Consider the following 19480-nt stretch of genomic DNA (forward strand, 5'->3'; position numbering starts at 1 on the left):
CGATATCGTAGCGTGTAAAGCCCCCTTAACTCTTGCTAGCCTGCCTATGAATCAGCACACAGCAAGTTGACGCCCGTGTCTGTCCGTGTTGATCCCAGACATCAGAGAAACTATCGAGCGGAGTGTCAGATTCTGCAATGTGAACAGAGAGCGCCGCCGCCATGACAGTCGGCGAAGATTATGCAAAACTCCAGCCTCAGTGGCCTTCAGCAGGCCATGCCATGGTAACACAATGATACCTGATGATTGTGTTGTGTTGAAGGGGTAGGGGTAGGGAGTTGGGAACCAGCGTGAGCTTTCAATTTAAATGCCGCCGTCAGAGATTGACAGTGGTATCCAATAGCTCAGCAAAAGGGATAACAGTATATATGTCATTATGAATTCACTTCTTACACCAGGGAATTACAACAGCAGGCATTATTACTTTTACTGGAATGTGCTGCACTGCAGTCTCAGAAGCCTTTGCTTCTTTTTGCAGCCTGAAGGAAATGGAGTAGCAAGGGAGGAAGAGAATGTAGAAATCACATTGTGAGAAAAAAAAAAGAGTGAGCCTCCATTACTGACTACTGAGAGTTTCACTTTGGGGAAAAGAGACACATAGAGAACTCTGTGTTATGAGGTGACTGACTGTTAGGATAGCGGGGGACAGGGGCTCTTATGTTTCTCTCATGCTAGGGGACCCTCAGCTGTCTCTAGCCTCAGGCTTACACCTGATGTTAGAGACGCCTGAGTCCCGTTCCTGGCTATGCCCCTAACCAGAACTACTCTGATACCCAACAGGGAAGCACGGGGCAGGAGTGTGATGGAAAACAGACAGATAAGGGAAAAACAAACACACACACACACAGTAATAGACAATGAGAGATTCAGGAGTAAAGCAAGAGCAGGAGGGTAACAACAAAAAGGCTACAAGGTTTAACACCACAATCGCATTCAGCAACAAGTATAACAACTACCAGACCAGGTAAGATAACCTATAGCTGGCATAGGTGGAAGGATCTCTGATTGGCATGTGGTCAAAGGAGACTAACAAGCACACTAGTAGAGATTAACTCTTGCTAGCCTGCCTATGAATTATCACTCAGCAGGTTGACGAACGAGTCTGCCTGCACTGATCACAGACACCAGAGAAGTTATCAGGCAGTTTGTCAGAATCTGTAGTTAGAACAGAACCAGATGCTGCTGTGACAGTCAGTGAAGTTTGTAAAAATCTCTGTGCGACACCCTGATAGCCGATCAGCTCATTATGATAGGAGAGGAGATAATCCTGCAGCAGTATTGTGGCGCCCCTGACCTGGTCAGGCACCACTGAGTACTGCACCCATGCTGGGGACAGTACAATACAGGTAATCCAGAAGGCTGACCGAGGTGTGACTACACAGGCGCATAGTGACCAGGTCTCACACATGTACCTATGAGAGGACCCCTGGGGATCCCAGGAGGGGGAAAAGCCTTCACCTCCACTGGAATAGTGGAGGGGGCCAAAAGCCTCCATCTCCTCTCAAGGGGTGTGGTAAGAGAGTCTGGTTGCTAGGTGGCGTAGGCAGGCACAAAAGGGAAAAGAGAAGGAGGAGTAAAGAGTCTGCAGCAGAGTGTGGAGGAGTGAGGAGCAGGAAAGTGAGGCTCTGACAGGAGCAGCAGTGAAGGTCCCAGATGTGAGCCGGTTCAGAGCAGAGTCCAGGGAGCTCCGAGGAGAGCTGACCCCTTCCCCTGGGCTGCTGTAGTCTGACAGCGTCCGCGCAGTGGCTACCGACGGGGGAGAACGGTCACCTAGGAGTGCTACCCGAAACCCATCTCCAGCTAGAGAGAGAGCACAGAGTGGGAAGTAAGGAGACTGCTAGGGAGAACCAGGCCCAAACGGGCGGCAGATCCCGGAGCGGGGATAGATCCACCTTTCCTTGCTAAACCTGCCGGTGTGGGGCCCTCAAAGCCCACACCACAATACCACAAAAGCCGCAGCCACGTAGCCACAGTTAGGGCCCATAGTTCACAGGAGGCAAGCAGCTGGAGTGATCTGGCCCAGGCAACAAGCAAACGGCAAACGAAGGGGAGAGAGGCTTCAGCAACTTCCCTGGGTAACCCCCATAGGGACTAAAAGTCGGGGTTACCCCAAACCACCAAGGGCTAAGGAAGGCGAGTTGGTAGTCACCATCAGAAGTCAGCCTGAAGGATACCTGGTTCCCGCCTGGTTCATCCCAGCTACGCCCGGGTTACTCACCCTGCCACCTGAAGTGAGTAAAACCCCTGAAAGACATCCTGCGTGTGTGGAGTTATTCTGCGCCTTGTGGTACTACGCACCTACACAGGGCCCTGGGGCTTGCCTCACTCTCAGGAGGCTATTCCAACTAACTGCACTCACCATCAGCCCCAGGCGTCCCTCAACCTGCAGTGGCGGTCCCCACTGACCGCAATACTGAGAGTGGCGTCACGACAAATAGAAGATTCCCTACCTGTGACAAGATCCAGCCGAGTGGAGTCCCTGAAGGTAATGCACCGACACAACACCTGTGGGGCTTCACATCTGGCGTCACGAACAGGATAAGGACTAGACCTGTTCAGACAGGTGACCATGTGCCTGGGCGGTCCGCTTGAAAAATTGGAAGCGCCGCCATATTGCCACCATGAAAAGCGCGCTGAAAAACAACAGCAGCCCGCGCTGGGAGAAGTTACCGCCCACGAAGAGGTGTGGCTACCCAGAGATCCCCTGCAGAGTTCTGACCTCGCTTGTGAAGAGAGCGGAAGCGTCCAGAGACGGCGGAACGGAAAAGAAGCCAGCAGCTTGCTATTAGAGAAAATGGCGTCTGAGTGCAGAGACCCAGAGCCAGGCTCCGCTGCCTGGTGGTGTCGGGAGCTTGCTGAGTTCTGCGACCAACTGGAAGCCAGGGTCGGAAGGCTGATCAGAGAGGGACGGACGGAGTTTCTGTGGATGACCGCGGCGGTTCAGGCCTATGAGGGGAGAGCCGCGCGCCGAGTGCCAGATCGGGCGGTGACGACTCAGACCCCGATGCTGCCACCGATGGGTGAGTCCAGTGATACCCCTGCCAGCGCGAGTGCCCCGACCCCTGCTGCCACGTCCGCGGTCCCTGAAGAGGCGTCCGGCGCGGCGACGCTGAAGCAGGCCGCAGCCACGCCAGGTGCAGCCCGCCAAGCTCAGGCCGCCGCAGCGATGCCCTGCTCGGCCCACCAAGACCCGGTCCCTGCAGCGACGCCCAGTCCGGCCCGCAAAGAACCGGCTGCCACCGCGACCCTCATCCACGCCGCAGGTATGACGCTAACCCAGGCCGCCGCCATGCTAGGCCCGGCCCGCCGAGACCCCACCGCAGCAGCAACGCTCGTCCGCGCCGCAAGTGAGGTGCTGAACCAGGCCGCAGCCACGCCAGGTGCGGCCCGCCAAGATAAGATTGCATCACCATTTACCCCGGCCTGCAAGGCCAGAGCAGACACCGCTCCCCAGTCCAAGGAGGTCCCTGCTAGGAAGCCCACGCTGGGGGAGGACCCTGCATACTGGCAGCTGAAGGCTGACATGGAGGCCAAGTTCCCACAGGAGATGGTGGATCAATACATGCTCCCTCCGCACACCCCCAAGAGGATTCCGACAACTCCTGCAGAAACCACGTCAAAGAGGTCCCCGTCTGGGTCTGCTGAAGAAAGCCCATCCCCAGCACTGCCACCGAAGGAGTGCTTAGAAGAACTAAGGGGGAGGGGAGGCCAGGAGGCTGAGGAGCTGACCCCGGAGATACCAGCAGTGGATCCATGCCCAGAGCCGGAGATGTTGCCATATTCCCGCTGGGATGAGGAAGACCTGACACCGTCTGCTGAGGAAGATTTGCCTAAAAGCCTTACCTGGGAGCTTGTAAGCTGTACCTCGCAGAATCCAGTCCGCAAGACACGGCGCCGTAGCAGAACCCAGTCTTTCCCTGCACCGCCATCCCCAGAGCAGAGAGAAGTCACGGCCAGAGACCTAGAAGAAAAACGGTTCCTGAGAAGAGCCAAAGCACAGGTCAGAGGACCCCTTTGTAGAGGAATAGTGGAAGATTTTAGCCTAAAATCAGGATACGGCTTCATAGTAGCACCTGGTATGAAAGAAGGCATTTTTGTCAACAGAAGAGACGTTAGAGCTCATTTGCCCAGAGGACATCCTGGAAGGAACCTAAGGATGGGAGACACAGTGCAGTTTACCATGCATCAAGGAGAAAGAGGCTGGTATGCGCTAGATGTTACACCATGTCCTAAAGAAAAAGAAACAGACACAGAGGAAGAAAGGAAAGATAGAAAAGGAACAGAGAAAGAACCTACTGATGAGACTACCACGGACGAAGAAAGAGGTCGAGAAAGCAGCAGGTGCCGCAGCCCTACAGGCCCAAGCCCTGGTGAGGAGGAGTCTGCATAAAGTTCATGTAAAGTAAAGCAAGTTACCAGTTTTGAAGTTTTTGCAACGTTTTACAAGTTCAAGTATGTGCCCACATAAACTCATGTGAGAAATAAACCTTAAGGCTATGAACTGGCTATAGCCACAAACTCTCGCAGTGTAAATAGTTACACCAGAGGGCACCACCGCCACCAGAGTCAGCCTGTTTAGGGGCTTGGCTCGTCTGCAACCAGGGGGCACGTCCGTATATAGGGCCTTGGCTCACCTGCAACCAGAGAGCATGCCTGTTTATGGGGCCTGGCTCTCCACCACAAAGAGGGTACCTGGTCAGCACCAACTGTGGAGGCCGCCTCTACATCCTGCCAGAAGAGGCTGAAGGCGCGGATCCACCAGGCCAGGTATACCCTGAAGACCACCAGACCATGAAAGCCGCCTCTACATCCTGCCAGAAGTGGCTGAAGGCGCGGCCAACGTGAGAGGGTTTTGGGTGGGTTAACGGACTTGTGGGTGGAGGGTGGTGATGTATGGAACCTGGTGCTTTTAAATGTTTTACCATGTTTTAATGTTTTATGCATGCATTTTAAAATGTTGTCTTGCAGCCCGAGGACGTGCTGGTGATAACTAAGGGGGAATGTGGCGCCCCTGACCTGGTCAGGCACCACTGAGTACTGCACCCATGCTGGGGACAGTACAATACAGGTAATCCAGAAGGCTGACCGAGGTGTGACTACACAGGCGCATAGTGACCAGGTCTCACACATGTACCTATGAGAGGACCCCTGGGGATCCCAGGAGGGGGAAAAGCCTTCACCTCCACTGGAATAGTGGAGGGGGCCAAAAGCCTCCATCTCCTCTCAAGGGGTGTGGTAAGAGAGTCTGGTTGCTAGGTGGCGTAGGCAGGCACAAAAGGGAAAAGAGAAGGAGGAGTAAACAGTCTGCAGCAGAGTGTGGAGGAGTGAGGAGCAGGAAAGTGAGGCTCTGACAGGAGCAGCAGTGAAGGTCCCAGATGTGAGCCGGTTCAGAGCAGAGTCCAGGGAGCTCCGAGGAGAGCTGACCCCTTCCCCTGGGCTGCTGTAGTCTGACAGCGTCCGCGCAGTGGCTACCGACGGGGGAGAACGGTCACCTAGGAGTGCTACCCGAAACCCATCTCCAGCTAGAGAGAGAGCACAGAGTGGGAAGTAAGGAGACTGCTAGGGAGAACCAGGCCCAAACGGGCGGCAGATCCCGGAGCGGGGATAGATCCACCTTTCCTTGCTAAACCTGCCGGTGTGGGGCCCTCAAAGCCCACACCACAATACCACAAAAGCCGCAGCCACGTAGCCACAGTTAGGGCCCATAGTTCACAGGAGGCAAGCAGCTGGAGTGATCTGGCCCAGGCAACAAGCAAACGGCAAACGAAGGGGAGAGAGGCTTCAGCAACTTCCCTGGGTGACCCCCATAGGGACTAAAAGTCGGGGTTACCCCAAACCACCAAGGGCTAAGGAAGGCGAGTTGGTAGTCACCATCAGAAGTCAGCCTGAAGGATACCTGGTTCCCGCCTGGTTCATCCCAGCTACGCCCGGGTTACTCACCCTGCCACCTGAAGTGAGTAAAACCCCTGAAAGACATCCTGCGTGTGTGGAGTTATTCTGCGCCTTGTGGTACTACGCACCTACACAGGGCCCTGGGGCTTGCCTCACTCTCAGGAGGCTATTCCAACTAACTGCACTCACCATCAGCCCCAGGCGTCCCTCAACCTGCAGTGGCGGTCCCCACTGACCGCAATACTGAGAGTGGCGTCACGACAAATAGAAGATTCCCTACCTGTGACAAGATCCAGCCGAGTGGAGTCCCTGAAGGTAATGCACCGACACAACACCTGTGGGGCTTCACAGTATTACTTTTGCATATCAATCAGATTCGCAAGAGTTGCCCACAGTATCCTCAGCCTCATACTCCATAGCAAAGCAAAATATTAGAAACTGTACAAATAAAGCATACAATCCCCAAATCTTCCCTACTGGTTTTATCTCTAATTTACTAACAAATTATATTTTTTATTATTGTGAATGATAAACCACTTTAACCCAACACCCATACACTTCCCCATCATTTTTCTTGTCATGCTCTTAGGCCGGAGTCACGAGAATCGAGCCGCATCACCTGGCACAACCTGCCGCTCTCCAGACAGGAGCGAGCAGCTGCATAGAAATACATGTAGCTGCACACTCCTGACCGGAGAGCGGCAGGCCGTGTCGGGTGATACGACTCGAGTCTCGCTCGAGTCACTCTGGCCTTATTGTAAATTATATTCTTGCCAGGAAGTAACTGATTGCCAGATATATGTGTATGGCAGACAATTTAGACTGCCCTTGTCATGATCCAGGCCGGCTTTTTCCTGCTGTTGGTTACACCCAGCTCTGGCCTGGTCATGTCATGGGTTAACTTCCCTTACCTTGTTCTGGATCCCAGGACACTATATCTTGCCTCTCTACCTATGGGTCAGTGCCAGTGATATTTCTGCCTTGCAGTGTGTATACTGGCTCTGGTGAGTGTGGCGCCCTGGACAAGCCAGGGGCCACAGAGAACAACACCACCACACCCCACACTCCCGGTCAGGCACACCAAGTCAGACACAAACCCTTGTTGCCTTCCTCCAGGGACTGATGTCCACACCAGGGGATGGGCCAGGCAGTTGGCCCCGCCCACCGAGGAGTTCACAGTCCTGGAGGCGGGAAAAGTAGGGAGATCAGTTTAGGAAGCGAAAGTGAGAGGAGTGAAGTGGCAGCTGAGCAGACTGAAGTTGGTCCGGGTGTGTGGCCCGGACGGATCAGCAAGGTTGGCAGACGGTGGTGACCGTCTGCAGGAGTGGCCTATCGGAGTCTACCGTAAGGACCGTGGACGAGCGGTGGCCCGGCGGTACCGGACCGGTACACAAAGAGAAGTCAGCACCATCTGGCAGGGGCTTACAGACCCCGGCAACACTAGGAGTCGCCGTGAATTTGCCGAATCCGTCAGCGAAGGGAACCTCCTGGGTTTCCCAGCAGCCAAGTCCCGACAGAAGGCAACAGTCCAACCGTGAGAGGGAAACACAGCCACCGCCAAGGCTAAAGTTCCCAGGGCCAGAGCCTGCGGGCAAGAGGGGCTCCTCCGGCTCACATCCAAGCCGGGGAGCGGGTTACCGGTGGGAACCCATTGGAACCGTTTACAGTACATAGGTGCAGGGAAAGGCAGTCACCATCAACCTGCCGGGAGAAAGAACACCGCAGCCGTCTGTGGGACCCGTCCATCCAGCCGTGTGTTTTACCGAGAACTGTGTCCTCATCATTGGCTGAGTGAGTACGACCGTGCCGTGCGGCACAGCACTGCCCCCGAGACCCTGCACCTCACCAGGCCCCGTAATCCGCCTGCCATTCATCCCTACCTCATCACCGGGCCCCGGGACAACCAACCTCCTACCCACGGAGGGGAGAACTAACATCAAAGCTGCTCCCTGTCACCGCTCCCGGGATCCCCGTCTAGAGCAGCGGTGGTGTCACCAATATCACCACAACCGTGGGTGGCGTCACGGACAATAACCAAATCCCCACAATCAAATCCCCTTTTCACTCACGGGCGAGGAGCGCCGCTCGAGTCCCCGGGATCCGGCCCACCGCTCGAGCCACCACCGAGCACCGGCAGCCGCAGCAGCAGCAGCGTCCGGACCCGAGCAGTGGGAGAGCGCAGCGTCCCCTCCTCCGCCCGTGACATGAGTGTTACTGATCTGTTCTCTGCCTCCCTGCTACTGTGTCCTGACTTTGACCCTCCCCCGTTTGTCTGCCTGTCCCGGTCCTTGACTTCCCCTCCTGTCTGTTGTTTGTGTTTCCCTCTGCATACCTGATCTCCCGGCTTCTGACTCGGTTCTGCTTTCTGACTTTGATATTGATCCACCCTTTGCAGTGACTCGACTTTCCTGGCTAGACCCTGACTGTTTGACTATGTCGCGGGCGGAGGAGGGGACGCTGTGCTCTCCCACTGCTCGGGTCCGGCTGCTGCTGCTGCTGCTGCGGCTGCCGCTGCTGCTCGGTGGTGGCTCGAGCGGTGGGCTGGATCCCGGGGACTCGAGCGGCGCTCCTCGCCCGTGAGTGAAAAGGGAATGTTGATTGTGGGGGATTTGGTTATTGCCCGTGACGCCACCCACGGTTGTGGTGATATTAGTCACACCCGCTCTGGACGGGGATCCCGGGAGCGGTGACAGGGAGCAGCTTGGTTGTTATTTCTCCCCTCCGTGGGTAGGGGGTTGATTGTCCCGGGGCCCGGTGATGAGGTAGGGATGGATGACAGGCAGGTTACGGGGCCTGGTGAGGTGCAGGGTCGCAGGGGCAGCGCTGTGCCGCACGGCACGGTGGTACTCACTCAGCCAATGATGAGGACACAGTTCTCGGTAAAACACACGGCTGGATGGACGGGTCCCACAGATGGCTGCGGTGTTGTTTTCTCCCGGCAGGTTGATGGTGACTGCCTTTCCCTGCACCTAGGTACGGTAGATGGTTCCAATGGGTTCCCACCGGTAACCCGCTCCCCAGCTTGGATATGGGCTGGAGGAGCCCCTTTTGTCCGCAGGCTCTGGCCCTGAGAAACGGTTGCCTTGGCGGTGGCGGTGTCTCCCTCACTTGGTTGGACTGTTGCCTACTGTCGGGACTTGGCTGTTGGGAAACCCAGGAGGTTCCCTTCACTAACGAATTTGGCAAATTCACGGCGACTCCTAGCCTTGCCGGGGTCCGTAAGCCCCTGCCAGATGATGCTGACTTCTCTTTGTGTACCGGTCCGGTACCGCCGGGCCACCGCCCGTCCACGGTCCTTACGGTAGACTCCAATCGGCCACTCCTGCAGACGGTCACCACCGTCTGCCAACCTTGCTGATCCGTCCGGGCGACACACACCCGGACCAACTTCAGGCTGCTTAGCTGTCACTTTCCTCCTCTCTCAACTCTACTCCAAACTCATCTGCCTGCTTTTCCCGCCTCCAGGACTGTGAACTCCTCGGTGGGCGGGGCCAACCGCCTGGCCCACCCCCTGGTGTGGACATCAGCCCCTGGAGGAAGGCAACAAGGGTTTTGTGTCTGACTTCGGTGTGCCTGCTGGGAGTGTGGGGTGTGTTGGTGTTGTGCTCTGTGGCCCCTGGCTTGTCCAGGGCGCCACAACTACTCTTTTGCCCTCTGGTGATTCGCCTTTAACATTGCTGAAGTTACTCTGCTGTACTTCAGCTGCCTTTCCGTTACAGTGCTTCTTTGTCTCTCCTTCACTACTCTGCTGCCACCAAGTGGGGATTACGCTGTACTACGTATCACTAGCCTTTGTACAGCATGACAGCCCTGTACACTAATGCCAGGACAGCTACATTACTGCACGCATGTTTTCTTATATCTGAGAAATTGAGTATTCCATAGTAAGAAAACATAAGGGTTTCAAGGGTCTCAAAATGTTAATGTTTCCATAGATGGAGAGATTAAACAGTTAGCAATCATTCTGAGGTCTCATATCCCATCTAGATATATTGGCTCACACATTACAACACTATTTGCAGGGCACTTACGTGTTTCTATTACAATAGCCTCCATATTCATTGAGCCCTGATGCGCCCTGGATCTCTGCAGAGGAAGAATTATACAGCTTTTACAAAATACATTTGTAAACTTATAGAAAGAGACATCATATATATATATATATATATATATATATATATATATATATATATATATAAATGAAAATAGGTTTAGGTTATGGGCACACTACGTTATTGTCACATTTTTTCTGTGCAGTTTTGTCACAAAGCGTGGATGGATTTCCTAGTACAAGCAAAGTGAAAGAAGGGCAGTGAGCCCCATAGGGGTGAATGGACCCCATGACCATCGTGAGGGTGCAAGGTTAGGAGGGGGTTAATTGGTTGAACTGGGATAGGGGATAGTTAGGACTATTGGATTGGTGGAAGGAAGCTGTAGGGGGATTGGAGGGGAGCAGGGAAGGGGTGGGGGGTCGTGGGAGGTATAAGAGAGGGGGGTGGACTGATTACCTCCCCTTTCGTCGCTGAAAAGTTGTGTCCCACCCGCCCGCCCTGATGTTATGTATATAAAAAAAAAAAAAAAAAAAAAACATAAAAAAAAAAAAAAAAATAAGAGAAAAACATTGTGCAAAAAAAAAAAAAAAAAAGGAAAGACTGGAGAATGTAGATTGATTTGCCAAGTTGTTTTGTCACAGCGGGGGGATAGGTCCGTCTGAGAGGTTGGGAGTACCGACAGTCGGTTGGTTGGTACGAAGTCGCTCAAGGGGAGTGGCTTCGGATTGGATGGGAACTTGTGGGCGGAGGTCCCGCAGGTTCTGGGAAGGGGTAATTAACGATGGAACGTTGTTACCCCTCACCTTTGGGCCGGGTGGTTACGGCCGAGGTGGTCCTCTGGGCCGGTTTGGAGGTTACGGCCGGGGGGGTTATGAAGGATGGTTGGCCTCTCGGACGGATCTATCGGTGTGTATGGTTATACGGGTATATATGTATAAGGTTTAAGTAACAATTGAGTGGCATGTTGAGCCACGAGTTTTGGTATACATATATACGGTTTAAATAAAACTGTGGCCATTCCTGCAATAAAGTCGTGGTTCTAGTCTTTATTTTAGTTAGATATGGTTGGGTGCTTTGTATGGTAACCTGCTTATCCCTTATAGATGCGTCATGAGATCCCTGAAGCTTCATGCACAGTTGCCATTTTTCCTTGCAGATTTGCAGCATTTCATGCATACAGTACTAAATGAATGGGGGAAAATCCACATCAAAAACGCATGTAAACATAAGAAAATGGTGATATTTTGCGCAGTGTAGGTTATTATTAAAAGCTTTTAATACACGTAGGCAAGTGTTTCCCTCCATTTTTTTAGGGCATATCAATAAAACATTTTTTGCATTGTCTGTATCTGGACTGACTTGCAATACCAGGCACTTCTGATGTACATTCTCCTCCTAGGAAACAGTATACTGGGGGAGAGGGGCCCCCTGGCATGTGACAGTGATCAGTGGATACCTTTATGAATTGAAGACTAAAGCGGGCTTTACACGCTACGATATATCTAACGAGATGTCGGTGGGATCACATCGTGACGCACATCCGGCATCGTTAGTGATATTGTATCGTGTGACAGCTATGAACAAGCAGAAATACTCACCGATCGTTCATCGCTGACACGTCGCTCATTTTCTAAAAATTGTACCCGGGGCAGCACACGTCGCACCGTGTGACACCCCGGGACCGATGAACACAGCTTACCTGCGTCCCGCCGGCAATGCGGAAGGAAGGAGGTGGGCGGGATGTTATGTCCTGCTTATTTCCGCCCCTCCGCTTCTATTGGGCGGCCGCTGTGTGACGTCCCTGTGACGCCGAACGTCCCTCCCCCTTCAGGAAGAGGATGTTCGCCGCCCACAGCGAGGTCGTTCTGAAGGTAAGTGCGTGTGACGGGGGGTTACGAGTTTGTGCGACACGAGCAACAAATTGCCCGTGCCGCACAAATGATAGGGGTGTGTGCGATCGCAAATGCGATCAAACAACAAATTGAAACGTGTAAAGCAGCCTTAAACTCAAGAACTCTAGTATGGAGGGCAGAAGCTCTAAAGCAGGCTTTACTCACTACGATATATCAAACGATATGTCGTCGGGGTCACATCGTCAGTGACGCACATCCGGCATCGTTTCACATATCGTAGCGTGTGACAGCTATGAGCGACTGTGAACGAGCAAAAATACTCACCTTATCATTGATCGTTGACACGTCGTTCATTTTCAAAAAATCGATCGTCCTTCTGTGCTCCGGTTGTTCATCGTTCCCGAGGCAGCACACATCGCTCCGTGTGACACCCTGGGAACGATGAACACAGCTTACCTGCATCCTCCGGCAATGCGGAAGGAAGGAGGTGGGTGGGATATTTACGTCCCGCTCATCTCCGCCCCTCTGCTTCTATTGGCCGGCCGCTGTGTGACGTCGCTGTGACGCCGAACGCCCCCCCCCCTTCAGGAAGTGGATGTTCACCACCCACAGTGAGGTCATTCGGGAGGTAAGTACGTGTGACGGGGGTAAACGACTTTGTGCGCCACGGGCAACAAATTGCCTGTGCCGCACAAACGATGGGGGCGGGTGCGATCGCACGAGAAATTGATGCATGTAAAGCAGCCTTTACAGTGAAACAGACTAGCTGATTTACTCTCTCTAAAAACCTAACTAGTATTCTTCTTCTTCATAGGTACAATGTACTGGTATAAGACATATCTCAGTATACCAGTACATTATGGGTGAAAGAAAAGTATTTATCTTTCAGAATTTTTCACATTACAGAATGAAAATCACAAACATGTAAGCATACTTTAGGCATACATTGTCTCCTAGTAACAATAATAGTGATGTTTAGTCCTTACATGGAATGTAAAGCATTTTAGAGTTCAAAATGTATATATTTAGCTGCTTAGTAATGAAAAAATAAAAAAACCCCAATGTTCTGTGTGATTTTACTTACCCATACACTGTAAATCTTTTATAAATATCTCATCTTCAGTTGTACTGTTTTCAGCCCTAATTACCAAGAGACGGTGCTTTAGTTAAAAACTCGTCATTACACACAGCTCTGGCAAAAAATTAAGAGACCACTTCCAAATTTGTCAGTTTTTCTGATTTTTCTCTTCATATTTTTGAGTAAAATGTAAATTGTTCTTTATTCTATAAACTACTGACAACGGCTCCAAATTTCCAAGCAATAAATTTTGTATTTATTTTCTGATAATGAGAAATTGTCAAAATAATAGAACAATGCAGATAATGCAAAGAAAACAAGATCATAAACATCTGGAAACAACAATACTAATAATGTTTTACCTCAGGAAGAGATCAGAAATCAATATTGTGTGGAATAACCATGATGTTTAATCCCAGCTTTCATGCGTCTTGGCTGCTTTCCACCAGTCTGTCACACTGCTTTTGGGTGACCTTATGCCACTCCTGCTGCAAAAATGTAAGCAGTTCTTTGTTTGATGGCTTGTGACTATCCATCTACCTCATTACATTCCAGAGGTTTTCAATGGGGTTCAGGTCTGGAGATAGGGCTGGCCATGACAGGGTTTTGATGCGGTGGTCCTTCATCCACACATTGATTGACCTAGCTGTGTGGCATGGCACATTGTCCTGCTGGAAAAACCAGTCCTCAGAGTTGGGGAACATTGCCTGAGCAGAAGAAAGCAACTGTTTTTCCAGGATAACCTTGTATGCGGCTTGATTTGTGCCGCCCCTGCAGCGGTCGAACCACTCGGATCCGGGGGTTGCTGCTGTGGCTCGAGGGTCTCCGGACCCAGGGGCTTGCGGCCACTTCAAATGAAAGGGGGTATTTACAGGGGATAAGAGTTTGTGACGCCATCCGTGGTTCGTGGTAAGGGGAGTACCGCTGCTGCCGATGGGAATTCCCGGGGGAGATGGAGTGGTGCAGCCAGATGACGTTTCCCTCCATGGGTAGGGGAGGCCCCAGGACTCTGGATGGTGAAGGTGCTGGGGAGCGTGGTGCAGGTGGGAAGCAGGGGGTGGGGAGCACAGCGTACTCACTCAGGCAGTGTTGGTGAGCATGCGACCGCAAAGCAGACTCTGACAACAGGGTAAACCAAGTCTCTGGGTGCCGCTGTCCTCTTGGGGGAGCTTATCTGGGTATCCTTCCCCTCTGGTACTGCCAGATGGTCCAGAGCCTGCCTCCGAGCACAAATTAGAAGTGTTCTGAAGGCCTGTTGGCTTAAAGCTGTCCGGGCCCCACTCCCTACTTGTTGGTAGTGGAGCTGTGCTCTCAAGGGCTCACGCTTGGGATTTCTGTGGGCTGCGTGGGTTGGAAAGCCCTATCCCCCTCGTTGCGCTAGGGCCTCTGAGCTTCTTGGGGACAGTCCATAAAGTCACTATCCTCCACAGGTTAATTGCCGGGTTGCCTGAAGCTACTCCCCGACCTAGGTTCCAGTACCCCGCTGTGCTTTCGGTCCCATACCGGTTATTAGATTCGAGCTGCAGACCGTCCTCCAAGACCAGGTCTAGGCACCCAGCCTCAATGCCCTCTGACCGGGTTTCTGACTCCTCCAGGCCCAGACTACTGTCTGCGACCCAACCTGTAACATACAGGGAGCCACCACTCCCTCAGCTCCTCCCTTCTCGAGGGCTAACACTACACTCTCTTCACTTCCCTCCCACCAGCCTACCCAACCCCTAGGTGGGCGGCCCTATTCCAGCTCAGCAGCCCACTGGTGTGTCTGATACGTTGTGGTGTGAGGTGTGGTTGGGATTTGGACGCTGATGGAGGCACCATAGGTTGGGAACCCAGAACCATTAGGGGTTGAGCCCTGCACTAAAGAGTAGAAAGTGCAGTACCCTGACACACTCTGACTAGTCCAGGGGCATCACAGATTCATATGTTTTTTGCGAAGATTAACCTGCCCAATTCCAGCCTTGCTGAAGCATCCCCAGATCATCACCGATACTACACCAAATTTCACAATGGGTGCAAGACATTGTAGCTTGTACTCCCCTCCAGGTCACCATCTAACCATTAGATGACCAGGTGTTGGGCAAAGCTGAAAACTAGATAAAGAAAATTCAATAAACATCTTTGCGAAGTATGTATGAATCAAGCTGCATACAAGGTTATCCTGGAAAACAGTTGCTTCCTTCTGCTCAGACAATGTTCCCCAACTCCAAGGACTCGTTTCTCCAGCAGGACAATGCACCATGCCACACAGATAGGTCAATCAATGTGTGGATGAAGGACAACCCTATCATGGCCAGCCCAATCTCCAGACCTGAACTCCATTGAAAACCTCTGGAATATAATCAAGAGGAAGATGGATAGTCACAAGGCATCAAACAAAGAAGAACTGCTTACATGTTTGTGCCATGAGTGGTATAAAACATCTAAAAGCAGTGTGAAAGACTGGTGGAAAGCAACCAAGATGCATGAAAGCTGTGGTGATTAAAAATCATGGTTATTCCACAAAAATGGATTTCTGATCTCTTCCTGAGGTAAAACATTATTAGTATTGTTGTTTCTAGATGATTATGAACTTGTTTTCTTTGCATTATCTGCATTGTTCTGTTATTTTGATTATTTCTCATTTTCAGAAAATAAATGCAAAATGTATTGCTTGGAAATTTGGAAACATTGTCAGTAGTTTATAGAATAAAAGAACAATTTACATTGTACTCAAAAATATAAAGAGAAAAATCAGGAAAAACTGACAATTTGGAAGTGGTCTCTTAATTTCTTGCCAGAGCTGTGTATTAAACAAAATGCAAGGGATTTCACTACGCCAACATCTGCAATACACCAACAGTATATGTACATATAACGTATTTATAGTGCAGCCAACCCAATGTAGACAATAGTAATGTGAACTATGAAGGGTGTAATATACTAAATCTCAAAATTGGATATATTTGTCTAAACAAACTGCCTGATCAATCTAGGCACAGCTTTCTATATAGAGGATTATCCCTCTATATACACTATGAACCCACACACAACCCTCCTATATACAGTATAAGGCCTAACATAGCCCCTATATACAGTATGAGCCCTAACATAGCCCCTATATCCAGTATGAAACCTCACACAGCCCCGCTATATACAGTATGAGCCCCTTAATTATAGATTTTAAAGTATGAGCCCCTACATAGCCCATCTATATACAGTATGAGCCCTCACATAGCCCACTAAATACAATATGAGCATTAACAGCCTCCCTATATACAGGCATACATCTCATGCACACAAAAAAAACAACAACACATACTCACCTCTCTCCGGATACTGGTGCACTGACTCTCCATACAGTAGACACAGTGAAGTGACCTCACAGCGTCTCCTGTTTCAGTCACATATGATGAAGAAGCAGCCGGAGGGTCCATCCTCTACCAATATATTTTTGCAGATAGCATTGATATTTGGACACGGATGGCGGGCATCAGATGGAATGGTATGGCCCATGGGTCTCTGTTTTCAGCCCTTTGACTGTCATGGTCAACATGACGGACAGCCACAGTCAAAAAGCTGGATGTCGCCTGTGGGCCGCCCTTTGTAAGGGTTAGGTCTAGTGAAAACGTTGTATGACCTAAATACAAAATCACAGAATGGATAGACATCTAACTGATATACAAATGATGAAAAAATTGAAACAACATTTTTCAAAGATCTTGATTAATTCAGTATCCAGTATGAGTGCCACACACGAAAATTCCCATACTTGCATATTTTGGCTGCTTTCACTGAGGTTCTTGATGGTCGTCTGATGAATATTCTGCCACAGGGAATGCACTTGAGCAAATCATCAAGATCTGCCGCTTAGAAGCCAAGATGTTTAAGTGCGATGATTTCCGAACCCTCGAACTTAAAGGGAACCTGTCATCAGAAATTTAGCTATAAACCTAAAAGTTTCCCCCTCTGCAGCTTGAGGGCTGCATTCTAGCAAGGTCCCTGTACTTTTTGTGGCCCCTTTTAAACCAAATTAAATACTTTATAAACTTGTACCTTTTACTATGTAAATTTTGTAAATCGTCCATGGGGGCGGGCTCTCTGCTGACCGTTGCTGTTCCTCTAGCAGATTTACGCCGCCCCCCAATGCTGAATTTCATATCTCAGGACGCCGCCCCTGGACGCCCGTGGTCCCGCGCATGCGCTGTGCGACTGTAGCGGGACTGTGCACTGTGTGCACGTGTGACTGCTGGTGACATTTTGCGCAGGCACGAGGTTATGGGCGCCGCTGTGAGTGTCATCAGCAAGTGCCGCCCATAACCTCGTGACCGCACTTTCCCCTCTTCCTCCAGCGTTCTGCGCAAGCGCTTGCTCGCCAGATGACCCGACGTCACCTCTTTCCCATCTTGCCCTGCTGCAGGGTAAGATGGGAAGGAGGTGACGTCAGGTCATTTGGCCGGCGAGCGCTTGCAGAGAACGCTGGAGGCAGTGGGGGAAAGCGCGTCCACGAGATTATGGGCGGGCACTTGCGATGCAATCACAGCGCCGCCCATAATCTCGTGCTTGTGACACACATCACCAGCGATCCTGGCGTGGGCGGCACCTCGGGCGCAGTGGGCGGCGTTCTGATGGATGAAATGGAGCGTGGGGGGACGGCATCAATGTGCTGGAGGAACAGCAACGGTCAGCAGAGAGCTCGCCCCCATGGACGATTTACAAAATTTACAAAAGGTAACAAGTTTATAAAGTATTTAATTTGGTTTAAATGGGGCCACAAAAAGTACAGGAACCTGCTAGAATGCAGCCCACGAGCTGCAGAGGGGGAAACTTTTAGGTTTCAAGCTAAATTTCTGATGACAGGTTCCCTTTAATACTGAATAAATCAAGATTTTTGCAAACTTTGTTTCCCTTTTTCCATCATTTGCATGTTAGTAACATGTGTATCAATTCTGTGATTTCCACAATTTCAACAAATGAATCATGATTTAAGCCACACAGGTGGTGTATATTATGGAAAAAAATGTACTAAAGTCATTGACTGGTGTGTATTTCTCACGCTGGAGTAGGGCTTGGACATGCTCCAAATTTATTAGGAGGTGCACATCCTTTAATGAATTTGGAGCATTTTACTTCTGCGCATCCTTAATCAAGACTGGCATATGAAATGTAAGCTTTGATGAAACAAGGCCTAATGGGTTTTCTATGATGACAAGCAGATGCTTATTTTTTTGCCTCCTGATACCATTATCAGAATGGAGATAGAAATCAGTTTTCTGTGACGTGGAGACAACCATCATGGTGGCTCCAGTCACAGAATGTGTGCCGCCCCTGCAGTGGTCGAACCGCTCAGATCCGGGGGGGTGTTGCGGTTGTGGCTCGAGGGTTTCCGGTCCCAGGACTCTGGATGGTGGGGTGCAGGGGAGCGCAGGCTTGCTGGAAGCAGGGGAGAACCAAGTAGTCTCTCAGGCCAGTTATCTCACTCCTCACTGCCTGCCGACCAAGACCAACACTGCCTGCTGCCCAACCCTGCCAGCCATCCGCCAGCAGCCAGCCATCCGCCAGCCAGGAGGTCCCCATTTTTGAGGCCCATTTGTTTTGTACTATTATTGGCCTTGTATTTTAATAAAGAGCTCCAGAACTGGCCAAAAGTATTGGCACCCCAGCAATTCAGTCAGATAATACTCAATTTCTTCTTGAAAATGATTGCAATCACACATTCTTTGGTATTATTATCTTCATTTAATTTGTCTTCAATGAAAAAAAAAATTGTCATAAAGCCAAATTGGATATAATTCTACACCAAACATAAAAAAGGGGGTGGACAAAAGTATTGGCACTGTTTGAAAAATCATGTGATGCTTCTCTAATTTGTGTAATTAACAGCACCTGTAACTTACCTGTGGCACCTAACAGGTGTTGGCAATAACTAAATCACACTTGCAGCCAGTTGACATGGATTAAAGTTGACTCAACCTCTGTCCTGTGTCCTTGTGTGCACCACATTGAGCATGGAGAAAAAAAAGAAGACCAAAGAACTGTCTGAGGACTTGAGAATCCAAATTGTGAGGAAGCATGAGCAATCTCAAGGCTACAAGTCCATCTCCAAAGACCTGAAAGTTCCTGTGTCTACAGTGCGCAGTGTCATCAAGAAGTGTAAAGCCCATGACACTGTGGCTAACCTCCCTAGATGTGGAAGGGAAAGAAAAATTGACGAGAGATTTCAACACAAGATTGTGCGGATGGTGGATAAAGAACCTCGACTAACATCCAAACAAGTTCAAGCTGCCCTGCAGTCCGAGGGTACAACAGTGTCAACCCGTACTATCCATTGGCATCTGAATGAAAAGGGACTGTATGGTAGGATACCCAGGAAGACCCCACTTTTTACCCCGAGACATAAAAAAGCCGGGCTGGAGTTTGCCAAAACTTACCTGAGAAAGCCTAAAACGTTTTGGAAGAATGTTCTCTGGTCAGATGAGTCAAAAGTAGAGATTTTTGGGAAAAGCCATCAACATAGAGTTTACAGGAAAAAAAAAGAGGCATTCAAAGAAAAGAACACGGTCCCTTCAGTCAAACATGGCGGAGGTTCCCTGATGTTTTGGGGTTGCTTTGCTGCCTCTGGCACTGGA

At 50.6% G+C, this 19480-nt stretch overlaps 1 protein-coding gene across 1 annotated transcript in view; it reads right to left on the reverse strand.

Moving 5' to 3' along the window:
- KASH5 (KASH domain containing 5) overlaps nucleotides 1-19480 on the reverse strand; it is a 145771-nt gene that overhangs the window by 99182 nt on the left and 27109 nt on the right. Inside the window, exons 4-5 of the mRNA XM_075327914.1 lie at nucleotides 12882-12937; nucleotides 9924-9978 (exon numbers count right to left, since the gene is read on the reverse strand). Coding sequence (XP_075184029.1) covers nucleotides 9924-9978; nucleotides 12882-12937 — 111 coding nt within the window. The remainder of the gene's footprint in view (nucleotides 1-9923; nucleotides 9979-12881; nucleotides 12938-19480) is intronic.

This window comes from Anomaloglossus baeobatrachus, chromosome 11 (assembly GCF_048569485.1).
Source record: "Anomaloglossus baeobatrachus isolate aAnoBae1 chromosome 11, aAnoBae1.hap1, whole genome shotgun sequence".
Classification (NCBI taxonomy): domain Eukaryota; kingdom Metazoa; phylum Chordata; class Amphibia; order Anura; family Aromobatidae; genus Anomaloglossus; species Anomaloglossus baeobatrachus.